The 13971-nt window shown below is 33.8% G+C and overlaps 1 protein-coding gene across 2 annotated transcripts in view; it reads left to right on the top strand.

The window, feature by feature from the left end:
* The window catches only part of LOC144843044 (guanylate cyclase soluble subunit alpha-2-like), a 171326-nt gene that overhangs the window by 21378 nt on the left and 135977 nt on the right, over nucleotides 1-13971 (top strand). For both annotated transcript variants that reach the window (XR_013612218.1, XM_078699697.1), the window contains exons 2-6: nucleotides 3277-3344; nucleotides 4675-4772; nucleotides 6313-6485; nucleotides 6978-7499; nucleotides 11586-12071. Coding sequence is in view for 1 of the 2 variants with exons in the window: in XM_078699697.1 (XP_078555823.1) it covers nucleotides 3277-3344; nucleotides 4675-4772; nucleotides 6313-6485; nucleotides 6978-7499; nucleotides 11586-12071 (1347 nt within the window). In the remaining variant the exon portion in view is untranslated. The remainder of the gene's footprint in view (nucleotides 1-3276; nucleotides 3345-4674; nucleotides 4773-6312; nucleotides 6486-6977; nucleotides 7500-11585; nucleotides 12072-13971) is intronic.

The raw sequence follows: 13971 nt of genomic DNA, 5'->3' as shown, positions 1-13971 counted from the left end.
GTACCCTTGCTAGATTCATTGAATCGCCTCACGAGTCCAAACTCACAAACATGTGGACTCGCAACAACCGTAAATCTGCGGTAGATGTTGAGAAGCGTGACGTACATATTTCACAACCGCGTAAAAGACAGCAATTTACGCATCATTGGCAATCATCACGTCGTCAAAATACCAAAGAACAATGCCATGCAGGTATATTTATCGTGGCATGTAAATCAAAGCAAACTATGCAGTTAATAGCTAGCTAGGAGATGGAAACGCGTCTGTCATTCGAAAGGATGATGACAGCCTAGCTAGAAATAAAACATCGCCCAAGAGTACGATAAATTTCGAAGAAGAAAACACAATAATATTTTGGTAACTCCTCGCTAGCGCAATGCCAATAAATCAGTAGCCGATGGGCCTATTATTACGTCATACTATGGATATGACGCTGATAGGCAATCCGTTTTCCGTCAGATGATACGGTTAGGCCTACATTTTCAAATGTAGCCAGATGATAAAAGATATATCATAATTATTAAGATCATGATTCGGCTTGATGGACCAATCTCAATAAAATAAATAACCTATGAATAAACGCGTTTTCCGTCAGACGCTGATTGGCTTAATATCATAAATGTGAGGTGATGAGAGAAACTATCGTTATAAACGAGTTTCCATTCAGAAAAGCTGGTGGGTCAAATGCCATAATAATTGTCAATGCCATGTGAGACATATCGTTACAAACGCGTTCCATTCAGAAAAGCTGGTAGCTGCCATACATACCGCCAGATGTCATGAGAGACATCGTTACAAACGCGTTTTGTCTTTCATCATCCTACGTTTCGTAATGCCAGATCAAGCTGTACATTATGTTTATGCAACAAACCCATACACAAATTTACTATCGTAACGCATTAGCTATTTTAATTGTAACATGTTTTATTGCCGCATCCAATCCCATAATTGTATATACAGTTACAAACTAAAACGTTTCTTATATATTTAAATGACTGTTCATAAAGCCAACAGCTCGGTGTATAAATATACGAATGCATTCCAAAGACGCCAAACTTGTGACAAGTTATTTTCCATCAAAACGAATCTTGATTAAAGCGCGAAAAGTAGGCTACCAAGACCAACATTCATAGAAGTTGAACGTTATAAAGTAAAGCGAATTTGCTCATGTCAAGTTATTAAAGCAAGTTATTTAATTTAAAGGGAACCTCGGTCCCCGTAAGGATCTGGTTTCATTCCAACGGTTTATGGGGTGCATTTGTCGTCATAATTGTTCAGAATTACAATATGGTGGATGCTCATGACATAAATAACACAAGGGGATTATTCCAATGGTGGTACTTGGTACAAACTTAGCTGCTGTGTAAGTATATGGGAATCCCCATCCCCGCAATGGTCTGGTTTCATTCCTATGGCTTATGGGGTGCATTTGTCGTCATAATTGTTCAGAATTACAATATGGCGGATGCTCATGACATAAACAACACAAGGGGATTATCCAAGGGTGGTACTCGGTACAAACTTAGCTGCTGGGTGAGTTGGTGGGAGCCTCGGTCCCCGCAAGGATCTGGTTTCATTCTTACGGTTTATGGGGTGCATTTGTCGTCATAATTGTTCAGAATTACAATATCGTGGATGCTCATGACATAAACAACACAAGGAGATTATTCCAAGGGTGGTACTCGGTACAAATGTAGCTGCTGTGTGAGTTAATGGAAACCTCGGTCCCCGCAAGGACCTGGTTTCATTCCTACGGCTTATGGGGTGCATTAGTCGTCATAATTGTACAGAATTATAATGGGTGGAAAATATAGACGATTCCCAAGCTCGATAAGTTTATAAACAGCGTTGTTATGAAACAAACATACTGTCCATTGTTATTAGGTAATTCACATTCAAATTAAAAAAGTGATGTATAACATTAGTATTGGGTAAATGATGTTTCCATATTGGTCTCAATGACTAAGGTTAAAAGCACAAAGCAACTGTACTATTACAAGTAATACAATACCAGTTTATTTGTTTTTAACTTCGAAAACCTGTTGTAGACATTTTTAGTCGCTCTTATAAATTCCTATACTCTTTTAAAATGTTCATATGGTTCGATGCTGGTGTTTGCAAGATCACTAGGTCAATATGTTCACAGTTTGCTGAACAGTATTAACTTACGGTCCCTGAAGATGAGAATGCAAACACGAGGATCACCTGTTGAATAGCAAAGTGCAAACAATTTTAAGCATCAATAAGTGTTGGGTAAATTGCTTGACTCCCAGGTCACCGTGAAATAAGATGTCGTTGGTGTTATCCTACATAATACATGGTTGGGGCGTAACTAGTTTATCAAGGGGGTTTTCTATGAAACGTTACTGTAAAATCAACAATTAGGCCTACTTATGATTATGATATCCGATCTCTTTGAAAGAGGTAGGCTATACATTAGCATGAACAATTAATAACGCTTAGTACAGAATTAACTAAATGACCCATCTTCAAAAAGTAGGCCTCAACAACACGCCAATTTCACTGTAATTTAAAACCTAAAAGGTACGGTTGACAATACATTTGTCCTTTGAAATATAAATATTTTACCCAAGACAATTCGTTATGTGAGAATCGCGAAGGAATGCTCTCTGGTGGTAAAAGGGGACATGTTATTCGGGGTGTTGTGAATTCCACTGGCCACCCAAATCGAACTCCATTATCCACGACCTTTGACCCGCCTGCCTTGGTCAGAAGTTATAGTTCATGTCTGGGCTACCGATAATTTGTCTAAATGTCAATAACAAAAAGGAATAGATTATCATAGCACCGGGGTAACACTTTTCTACCCTTAAGTATGCACTGTTTACAAGAGTGAGTTCGCACGCGCCAAAAAGTCGTTTTAAATTGAAGACTATTAAATAGCATAGTTAAATATATGAAAGTTAATACTGAAGGATCGATTATTTAAACACTGGCCGTAAATATTATTCAATTCTAATCTTGACCAAACACTTTAAACTGTTTCAGCATTATATCGGACCTATCAATCAAATACAACGCTCCTCCTACATACAGGTTCTTTTCTCCATTGTCAATCAAAAGCCCACGATTCTTTTCATCAGTCCGCTAGTGTGAACTAACCTTAAAAAGCATGACGTCAGTGAAAATCAACACCATGTCAATCAATCAATAAAATATACAATCTAAATCAATCCACTCAGTTTTAATTATTTTTGCAGATTTATTATATATATTTTAACATGTGTATTAAAATACTTTTGTTTATTTCTGTAGAATGAGTTTATGATCGATGTTCTTCGACGAGTGTATACGGGCTATCATCATCCAATTCCCGAACTATGGTGAGTATTTTCTCATAAATTTGAAAAGACCCATTCCGTTTGAACAAAAGTTGTAAATCAAATTTTGCAGTCCGAAATTTTCTTGAATAAGAAACCAAATCAAATACGGCGTCAACCAAGTATTTCTGACGCGTTGTATGACGCGAACTCGTCATAAATTCAGAAAATGTATAATATCAGAGCATTAAACCATATATTGACGCTAACTCGTCATAAATTCAGAAAATGTAGTCAGAGTCAGCATTAAACCATATATTGTTTTACACCAAGAAATATAGACATAAACACGAACATTGTTAATTGCCAGGAGGCATTTGCCGTTTCGACATCGCGTCGCACTTTCTAAATAAACAACACTTTGCGTTACACCGTTGACGCTTGTCATTGCAGCTTTGGCCCACGGCTACTCATAAATATCGTCAACATTTCTCACTTTGATAAAATATTGTTTTTGTAGCTAAGTCAACAAAAGTCTATGTTCAGATCGCCAACTATTGCAAGATATTCCATAAGTCATATCTGACAATTAATTAATCCTGATGTTTTGGGATGTTTTCAAATTGAACTAGGACATTGGATTTCAACGAATGTTGATTTGGACATGATGTTCCCATTCCGGTTATAAACATCTGACATAAAAACGAATTGAATATTATTATTATACGTTCATACCCTAAGCTTACTTCCAAATAGGACGCATTACATACTTTGACCAATCACGACGCGATGGATCATCCAACTGCCGCGTGTGATTGGTCTTGCGTTGCGCGTCGTATTTATGGAAACGTAGTTTAAAACGCAACCAACCATATACCCATTACGATATCGTGGTCTAGTTCAAGAAGTTGTCTCTTTAAATGTACAGTATTCCAATGGAACAAGTTGCCGAACAAAGAACTGTTTTAGAAACGGTTTATCATCTGTCAAAATAAATCCATCGCACGCACTATCGTGCTATAAATAGATCATATAGGCCCATGAGAAAGTAAGATTTACTATACCAGCGAAAGATTCTCTGTACATTTACTAATAAGCGCACTAATCTGCATCATAACACAACATAGATACCAAACTATTTTTATCGAATCTCGGGTTCAACCCCCATTGGTGTCATCACCTTAAGCTACAAATTGTTATTAAGGTGATTAAGTTTTATTTGCCTATCCCTTGTATTTATATCATTTGATTATAATTACAATGTTATTTTAGACAGTTAAAGGTTCGATCACCCTTATATACACACCTTCACATATCAAGTGGCATTTAAGTGTATTCGATTACGTCTCAACCTGCCAAATTTAATTTTCAAAACTTTCAATCTATTTTACAGTCTTCACATGAATAACGTTAGTATAGACGGCGATGCGTATAGAATGTTCTGTGAAGATGAATTTAGACGATTACTAAATGCTGCCTCTGTAACTCTTGGTAAGTATGTATAGCCAGCCTATTGGTAATTAAATAATGAATTTGATTTCTTACGGAACCGTAAATTATTTCTACCATGCATACGCTTGGTTCCAAATAGGACGCAACGCAAGGACATAACAAGTCGATTGTCCAATCACCAAGCGACGGATTGTCTGAACTCTCGCTTGTGATTGGTCAAACTACTTGCGTTGCGCGTACGTCCTTGCGTTGCGCGTATGTCCTTGCGTTGCGCGTATGTCCTTGCGTTGCGCGTATGTCCTTGCGTTGCGCGTACGTCATTGCGTTGCGCATACTTCCTTGCGTTGCGCGTACGTCCTTGTGTTGTGTCATAGTGGAAACCAGCCATTGCTGATCTATAATTTGCCCCAATTTAATGTTTCTTTTAATGAAGTGTAAAATGTAATATCGTTGAGAGCGGAATAAACTTGTCAACACTACAACAATTTAATCTGGTATAGTACGCCGATGAGATTAAAACCAAACACAAACGGACAGAATGCGAGCAATCAACAGTGTACACATTTCTCTAATCATTGAAATCAGTAGAGAATGGTCTTATTGAGAAATATGGTTACTTGAACTGCAAAGGTGACAGTGCGCCGTCATTAATTAAGACTTGATACAATCAATTTGACAAGTAATTACATGTATCTTAATAATGAAAACGCGACACGCTATTTTCAATTAATAATCACGTGACAGAACCTTATTAGGTTTGGTTATTTTCGTGCGCGGAAGTCAATGAATGGAATAAATGAAGACAACTAATTGTGATACATTCATTAATTACGGTATAGAACCTGCAATGTTTAAAGCGTACTGGTAGATGTCAGTAATTAAGTAGTGCATGTTTAATTTTGAAAGGAACTGTATTTTAATTTACAGATAGATCATTTAATCAACTTGATTGAATTGGTAATGCTCCAACTTATCAAGCCAACGGACCTATTTTTAGATTGCGAGATTTAAGCTCGATTCTTTATAAAAAGTGTTCATTTTGTAGGCATACTTTTCGCGCCGATCCTTTAGGCAGTTTTATTCAAGAGAACGGAATCATTAGGAAACAGTTACCACGCGGTACTAGCTTATTGTTTACTACGGCTAAATAAAATGGGTATTTGGAAACTCGGACTGAGCATGCTCAATCAAATTTTTAAAAAAAATCATTTAATGAACAATTAATAAAACTGTTACGTTAAAAGTCGAGCGCCGTTTTTTGCAAGAAATATTTCTTGTTTATTTTTAAAACTTTTAATTATTTTTTTAATCTTCAAGCAATTATGACGATGTTGACGCCGTACAGAGACATCCTATTAAGTAATACAATGTTATAACATTATCATTTATTCAGATTTATTAATTCACAAAACATGATGATATGTATACGGTAGGGCCTATATGTAATAAAATGGTGCGAGGAAATCAAATTAGTTAAGCTTGATACCCGCAAAAAACATACAGAAATTGTAAAATTTTTAATTTCTTCTTAATCAAAAAAGATAAACAAGCATTAACAATCGTTATCTCTATTCCACAGGTGTAGAGTACCCTGTTTTAATTGAGCGTTTTGGAGAAGAATTTTTTTGTCTGTGTTTTGAAAAACACCGCCGCGACTTAGGTACAATTGGAGGAACTTTGTTCGATTTTTACAGTAATTTAGATGGACTGCAGCAATACGTAAAAGAGTGTGGAAACATTAGACAAGAAAAAGTAAGTATAATAAATGTCTTTACTCATTTTTACGACACCCTAATTTAGTGGTTATTTATTGATATCTAGATTCTTCCTTCCACACTTATCAATCACTAGAAATAACTACAAATACATATCATGTATCTTTTTAAAAAATGGATATCGTCAATTTCACCATGCTTTCAAACATTTCCTCAAATCGCAGATTAAAATATACAATTTATTAATTTTAAATCCAAATTATTATTTATTAAAATTATTATATTATTATTATATTAATTATTATTATTAAATTACTGAAAATATGACAATGCTGTGGGTATCAGTGACTGGATATCAATGGAGATACAACATAAAATAAGCAAAAAGCTAAATCAAAACGTAAAAACTAAAGTAAAACAGCCAGAAAAATTAACAGAGCTTTCGGGTAACACTAGCCCTTCATCAGTGCAAGTGAAAGTACTTGGACATAGTAGATAATGTAATAATGTTTTTTCTTTGTTCATTCAGTTATCGTATTTTCGATGTTCACGTCAGCCGGATTCGTTACGTTTATACTTTTATTCGGACAGCGAACTTCTACGAGATAGTATGGTGGGCCAGCTAAAAATGATTTCGTATCTACTTTTCAATACATATGTCGACGTAACAAGAACGAACTCAGAAAATGGCTCTCCTGGCATTTACTCTATCCATCCGTTGTCCGATCACAAATCGAACGATCTCGTTGGAGGAAAGCACAACCTCCCAACCGCTAGTGGAGAATCCAGAGTGAAAGTAGTGACCTTCTGTAAATCGTTTCCGTTTCATGTTGTTTTTGACCGGAGTTTAACTATTATACAAGCCGGACACTCTGTTCTAAGATTTTTAACACAAGGAAGTGAAAAAAAAAATTTGAACATGAGTGAATGTGTGACCTTTCTACAACCAGCTCTTGACCCGGTTAATTTTAACTCGATTATCGCACATATAAACTTTCCGTATCTTTTAAGAACACGACCTAGTACAAAAGGAAATCAAGAATCTTCGGAGGTAAGTCAAATATTATCTTCTTATCATTATTGTATACATCATGATACTTTCACAATTTGGATGATTAAATGTATGAATATTTATTATGTTATTATAGTTTGAAACACTATGGTGTCATATTTCGCAGACATGACATTAATAAAGCATGAACTAGTTACCGTTTTACTTCTTACGTATGCGCAGAAATACAAGTTTACTCTATCTCGTAACAAAACACTGTAACAGGATTAAGCTTAAAACACGCGCCGGTAACTCGGCATCGTTTTGTACTGTCGAAAAAGTCACAGGGTTGATTGGGCATCACTGTGATACTCGCTACCCCATTTAACATTTTGTAACTTAAATGTGTTACATAATTACTCCATAATAGATCATATTGGATTTCAGTAATTAGAGATCACGTGGCATATTATTCTGTCAATGATATTTTTTCATTACAAAGGTAAATATAAATATCGGTGTATTGAATTAGACTTAAAATTGAATTATGATTGTCTTATCAGTACAAAACTAAAGAAATCACACTAGAAAAATATTGACAAAATAACTTCTGACAACGGTTTGAAGTAGAGTCCATGGAATCTTTAGCCTCTTTTTTTAAGAGTCAGGTTTGATACCTCTAAGCTTGCTCTCCACAAGGACATCGCACAAGTAATTTGACCAATCAAAAGCGACAGTTCGGATGATCCGTTGCTTTTGATTTCGCTATGTGTACGTTCTTTATTACCTTTGCACCTCAACATGTCCCATTTGTGCGCATGTCGAAACATGCTAACACGAACACATTAAGCCAAAAGGTCGATTTCTATTGACAATTTTTACTATTAAAATCGAAAGAATTTTCTTCATGACTTTTATTTCAACAACTACACAAATTAAACAGGCAGTTATTGGAAATATGACGTCACATTATTACCAAATAACCCTATTATTACTAAATATGGTCGTGTCATAGGATGTTAAAAAGAAAATATAAAAGGTATAAAATCTATATACATAAGGCGAGGAATATTACATTACCAACCCCGAGCAATTCGTTTGACACTTTTAACATTTTCAACATCTGAATAAAAATGGAAATGAGGTTGTACAGCGAGTAATTTCTACTTATCTGAGACTGACATTTTCGCAGTAGTTTTAACTTTATAACCGTACTAGTAAATCAAAATTTAGTCCAGACATGCGCAGCAGGGATATATAACAATTCAAGTTCTTAATTTAAAAATAAAAAACATCGATAAATACTTAAAAACTTTATTAGTTAAATTAGAAAATAGTGTTTTAAATGAATGCTTTGTAGTAGACCCATTGCTCATGCGCAGTAACTACGGATGACAAGCATAAAATGGCTGTTGATTTATGCATTTGCATATAGTACTTAACAACGTGCTTCTAATCCAATATCACCATTAATTGTTTGTTTGTTGTCCGATTTTCCTATCAAATGCAGTCTTTATCTTAGACTGGGTTTAGTCGCTTGTCACGATCAGAAAGTTAAATTATTAACAATTCAAATGCGTTCATTCATCCATTTTGAATTAGTAATAGAACCCACTCTAGCAGAACAATTCAAATAAATGTGACAACAAGAAATAGTGTTTACATTTCGTTTACTCCAATTTCCGTTAAAATGTAAAACTACGTCGTAAGCCGTTTGCTACGTCGAAATTACTTCGTTGGCGCCAAATTGTTGGCTATATTTTTAGTGAGTATTCTGATGACGAAATTATAGAGATTAGGATGAAATTACAAAAGCAAGACACAAATTGCTATTTAAAGACGAATATGTTAGGAGTGCTATTTTGAGTATAATTTTGAATTTGGTAATTCTTTAGGGGCAGATTAGTTAAGAAAATTGTTCCTTATTGTGTCCAGAATTAGGTCCAATTGCGCATGTCACGTCCTTCAAAACTTTACATCCATTCATCACTTCATTTATGCAATAAGCTAGAAAAAGATGAAGAACGAGATTACAAACAATGCACAATAAAAATTTAAATGAAGACCTGGTATAAACTCCTATCAAATTGAACATTAACTAATTAATTAAGATTTTAAAATAATATAATAAATATATACAATAGTAACATGTTTCTTAAAACAAGCCAGAAAGAGTAAAATGATTATATTGAATATTTATTCTCGAGTCATGAAGTTTGAGTTATAAACATCAGAGTATGTGGCAGGACGAAACAAATGTGTGATACAATCGAAACATTACCAAGGAAATCAATATTGTAAAGTTGCTGTACATACCGAATGAAATTAACATGAACCTGTATGCACTCGTGTGTAAATAAGTTGAAAAGACAGTAAAATGATTTGGACAGACACATGAATAGAGTTCAGAATGGTTTTCGGAATTCAGAACAAGATTGACAATTTGGCTTAAAATAAAAAGAAAAAAAAAAAAAGGAAAGAAGGAAACAGGAAGAGAAAGAAGAAAGAGAAAGAAAAAAAAGAGAAAGAAAAGAAAGAAAAAGAAAAGAAAGAGAAAAAAAAGAAATAGAAAAAAAGAAAGAAAAGAAAGAAAAATAAAGAGAAAGAAAAGAAAGAAAGAGAAAGAAAAAAAGAGAAAGAAAAAAAGAGAAAGAAAAGAAAGAAAAAGAAAAGAAAGAGAAAAAAAAGAAATAGAAAAAAAGAAAGAAAAAGAAAGAGAAAGAAAAGAAAGAAAAAGAAAGAGAAAGAAAAGAAAGAAAAATAAAGAGAAAGAAAAGAAAGAAAGTTTGTTTATGAAAGAATCGAAAACGTTAGGGTCAAAAGGCGAGGAGCACTGTGTTGTTAGAAAAATATTTTTTTTTAATATTTCTGTAGGGAAATCAGTCGATAACATTAGGTAATATGCCTTCTTCAAGAATAGTTCGTAGTTAATTAGCGTCATTAAGCTATTAACCACCTGATAGGTTATTGATTATAACATTAAGTATGAAGAGAAAAGGAATTGATTTAATAAGGAAATTATTAGTGGGACAATAATGATCGCCTGCGGATAACTCTTCCTCAGAAGAAGTAAAATGCCATCTCTAAGGTAGCACATCATCATTGGTAGCACATCATCAAGATCTTCCAAAATGCCTAAGGAGTTTAATATACTTTAATTATTAGAAATCTATTTTCATTTAATATCCTACCAAGATAATAATAAATGGTTATTTATGTTCAATAAAGGGGAGATATAGTGAATGGATCGCAGAGTTTACGAAGGTCAAGTGAGGGAAAAATCTCTTTTCATATCATATTGTCTGTAAGGCTAAAACATCTTTTTCTAGACCTATTCATTTTAACGTCATAATCAATATTCATTGATCAACGGTAAATGGACTGTTTCACCTCAGTCGCAATAGATGCATTTTTAAAAAGTACTGTAAGTTGCTATTTTCATCTATAATCCATAGATCATGCGTCCGCTATGTACTATCCCACACAATCCACAATTCTCCAATAATCGGCAAATGCTTTTAACTTAACACCATTTGTCAAATTCCATTGCAAAACATACAATTATATAACTTTAAGGGAAAATTCACTTTAATGATATTGCAAACTTTCTGAACGTCAGAAATCGATAGAAAAGCGATAGTTTATTTAGAAATATAATGACTCCAAATTATTGAAGTCATTAAAGGCCTTTCAACGAAAGTGCGCGTAATAATTGAATGTATCGATCGAAATTTCACAATGTGTGAAATACGGTGCTTATTGATATAACTTTAAAAAGTAAGATGATTACACAAATATACAATCGTCCCAAAATAATCGTTAAAAATGAGGTCCGATAATGAAGTTATGCGCATCGCATAAGTAATGCATTACGTGGTGACGTGATTTACGCGGTTAGCCCGGGATGGATAAGGGTTGTTACTCATTAATCAATTCAAATGCGTTTATGAGGTGCAGTATTACTTTTGTTATACGCTGAACAAATTAGTAAAATACCTGTCCCAACTATTCTATAATCTGCAATAGATGAATAAAATAGTGTAAAAATATAAATTTATTCATGGCAAAAAAAGAAAACAGCCCGAAGCTTATAATTCCAGCACAAAATATGATTATAATCTATTTATATTATACATATTATTTCAGGCAACAGAAATCAAAGGGCAGATGATATTTCTATCACGAATGGACTGCGTATTATTTCTTGGATCACCGTGCGTAGCTAAATTAGAAGAACTAACCGGCCGGGGACTGTACCTGGCCGATATACCCATTCACGATGCTACCCGTGACGTCATCCTAATGGGCGAACAGACCAAGGCTCAAGATGGCCTAAAAAGACGAATGGACAAACTAAAAGATAAATTAGAACAGACGAGTAAAGCTTTAGACTCAGAAAGAAAGAAAAACGTTGATTTACTCGAGTCTATATTCCCGGCCGATGTTGCCAAGAAACTTTGGCGGGATGAACCAGTGGAAACTAAGACTATAGACTCTGTTACCATGCTTTTCTCTGATTTGGTTGGCTTTACAGCCATCTGCGCTACTGCCACGCCAATGATGGTAGTCAATATGCTCAACACACTATATACAGAATTCGATACGTTCTGTGAATTCCTCGATGTTTACAAAGTAAGTTACTTTTCCATTTGAATATTTTAAACATTTATGATTTAATGGCTTTACTCGCATTAATTTAGAAAAGTTAATCGACGATACTCAGTAATCGTAAAGAAATATAGAAAGTAAATACATACTTTATGAGTTATTTTATATGCGCAAATTCCGCAATAGCTGATCTTTTTGCACGTTAAATGTATACGTGCTGTTGCCAATCACAATACAGTTGTTTATATATTTGTTGTTGCCCAATATAATATATTAAGGCCCTGAATGTATTGATCGTTATTTAAAAGAATATAATTATATAAACCAAGTTAAGTAACAATTTTATAATTAAATATCTTTAAGCATTTTAATTTAAATTTACAGACAGCAACATTAGAAAGATTGATGTTGGTTGGCTACTCGAGTAGACATTGGCTTTAATAATTTATAATTTTTAATATGAAATGTATTGTGACTAGTAAACATGGAGTTATTAAAACAATATTTCGTCGTCCGTGCTACAATATAATGCTCGCATGCAGACGTCCATAACCCATGTCGTCGGGTTGTCACTAAAGCTCTGTCTACATTATCAAACTTTATGTGACAAAAAATGTGATATGCCCATATATGGATGGACATGATGTCATATCACTACCATATTTGTCAATTTGATAGTGTAGACAGAGCTTTAAGATTTGAGAACAGATTGTGTATCCATTTTTTGAACAGTCGAACATCTTTAAAGTTACAGTTTCCAACGTTGCTCAATGTAAATCTAGCTTCCTCACTTAAACCATGTACACAGTGCTACAGACTATGCGACATGGATGACAGCGCATCGAACTACCAATCCAAATAAATAGTCGAGATACTTCACAAACAGTCATTAAAGATCATTGTATTTAATATTTTTCTATCTTTATAATTCAGAAAAAACAAATTTAGATCTTCGGATTTTATTTTATTTATGTATGCAAATCGCAAACTGCAGCCATAACGATGTTATGGTTATAAAATATAAAATGACTTAAAATTAATAATCGTAACACATTTTGCACAACTAACCTTGTTCTATTTTCACCCATAAAAACGACGCTAGAGTAATCGACGTTAAAAGGATTTTTATACCGATAGATTAAACATTTTAAATTCATACCCTTATATGGTAATTATTGTTTGTTTATGTTGAAGTTATTGTGTTGCAAAAAAAACACCTAATCTTCACTTAGATCTTTATGTATAATTTTGTATTGCCCTTTCATTTGTGTTTGTAATCTTAGTACGAAGTCACATTTTTGTTTTTCAACGGTAAATTTAAAATGTTTGCATGACGAATAAACACTTACGTGTGTACTTCCAAAAAGAAATAAAACATGGTTGAGGATGTCATCCATTTATTCCTCTTTCGAGAATTTTATTTCAAACGTTAGGCATTTGGCCCTTTACAAAACTGTATAAATTATTTTGTTTGCGAGGTACATAACTAACATCAATATACTGTTTTTTTATACTCAACTATGTACTTTATTTCGTTTGAGACCTAACTTTACTAAATTGTTTCAGTTTTCATCGGTGGTATTCGTCAAATACATCGTGAATTTTACATGCTCATAAAAGTAAATTTTATAAGCGTTTGAACACCGACGAAACAACCTCTAATGTTACATAATGGAAATTTAAAATACTACGTATTATACAATCTAATGACGTCACTCTTGTTACTCGAATGATTTACTAATATCACGTGATCGGCTTTTGATTTTCAATTTTGTAAAGATTCTTCAGGAGTAGTTGAGGTAATTGACTAATTTAGACAAATATTTCGATAATTATTATTTGAAGAAGTCCATTAAAGAAACTATTTTGTATAAGAAACTATTGATTGATTACATGTTGTAGTAAAGTTACGAAATCAAACAGC

The sequence above is a fragment of the Antedon bifida genome, chromosome 5 (genome assembly GCF_963402885.1).
Source record: "Antedon bifida chromosome 5, ecAntBifi1.1, whole genome shotgun sequence".
NCBI lineage: Eukaryota > Metazoa > Echinodermata > Crinoidea > Comatulida > Antedonidae > Antedon > Antedon bifida.
The sequence above is the reverse complement of the archived record's forward strand: the minus strand, read 5'-3'. Positions and strand labels throughout refer to the sequence as shown.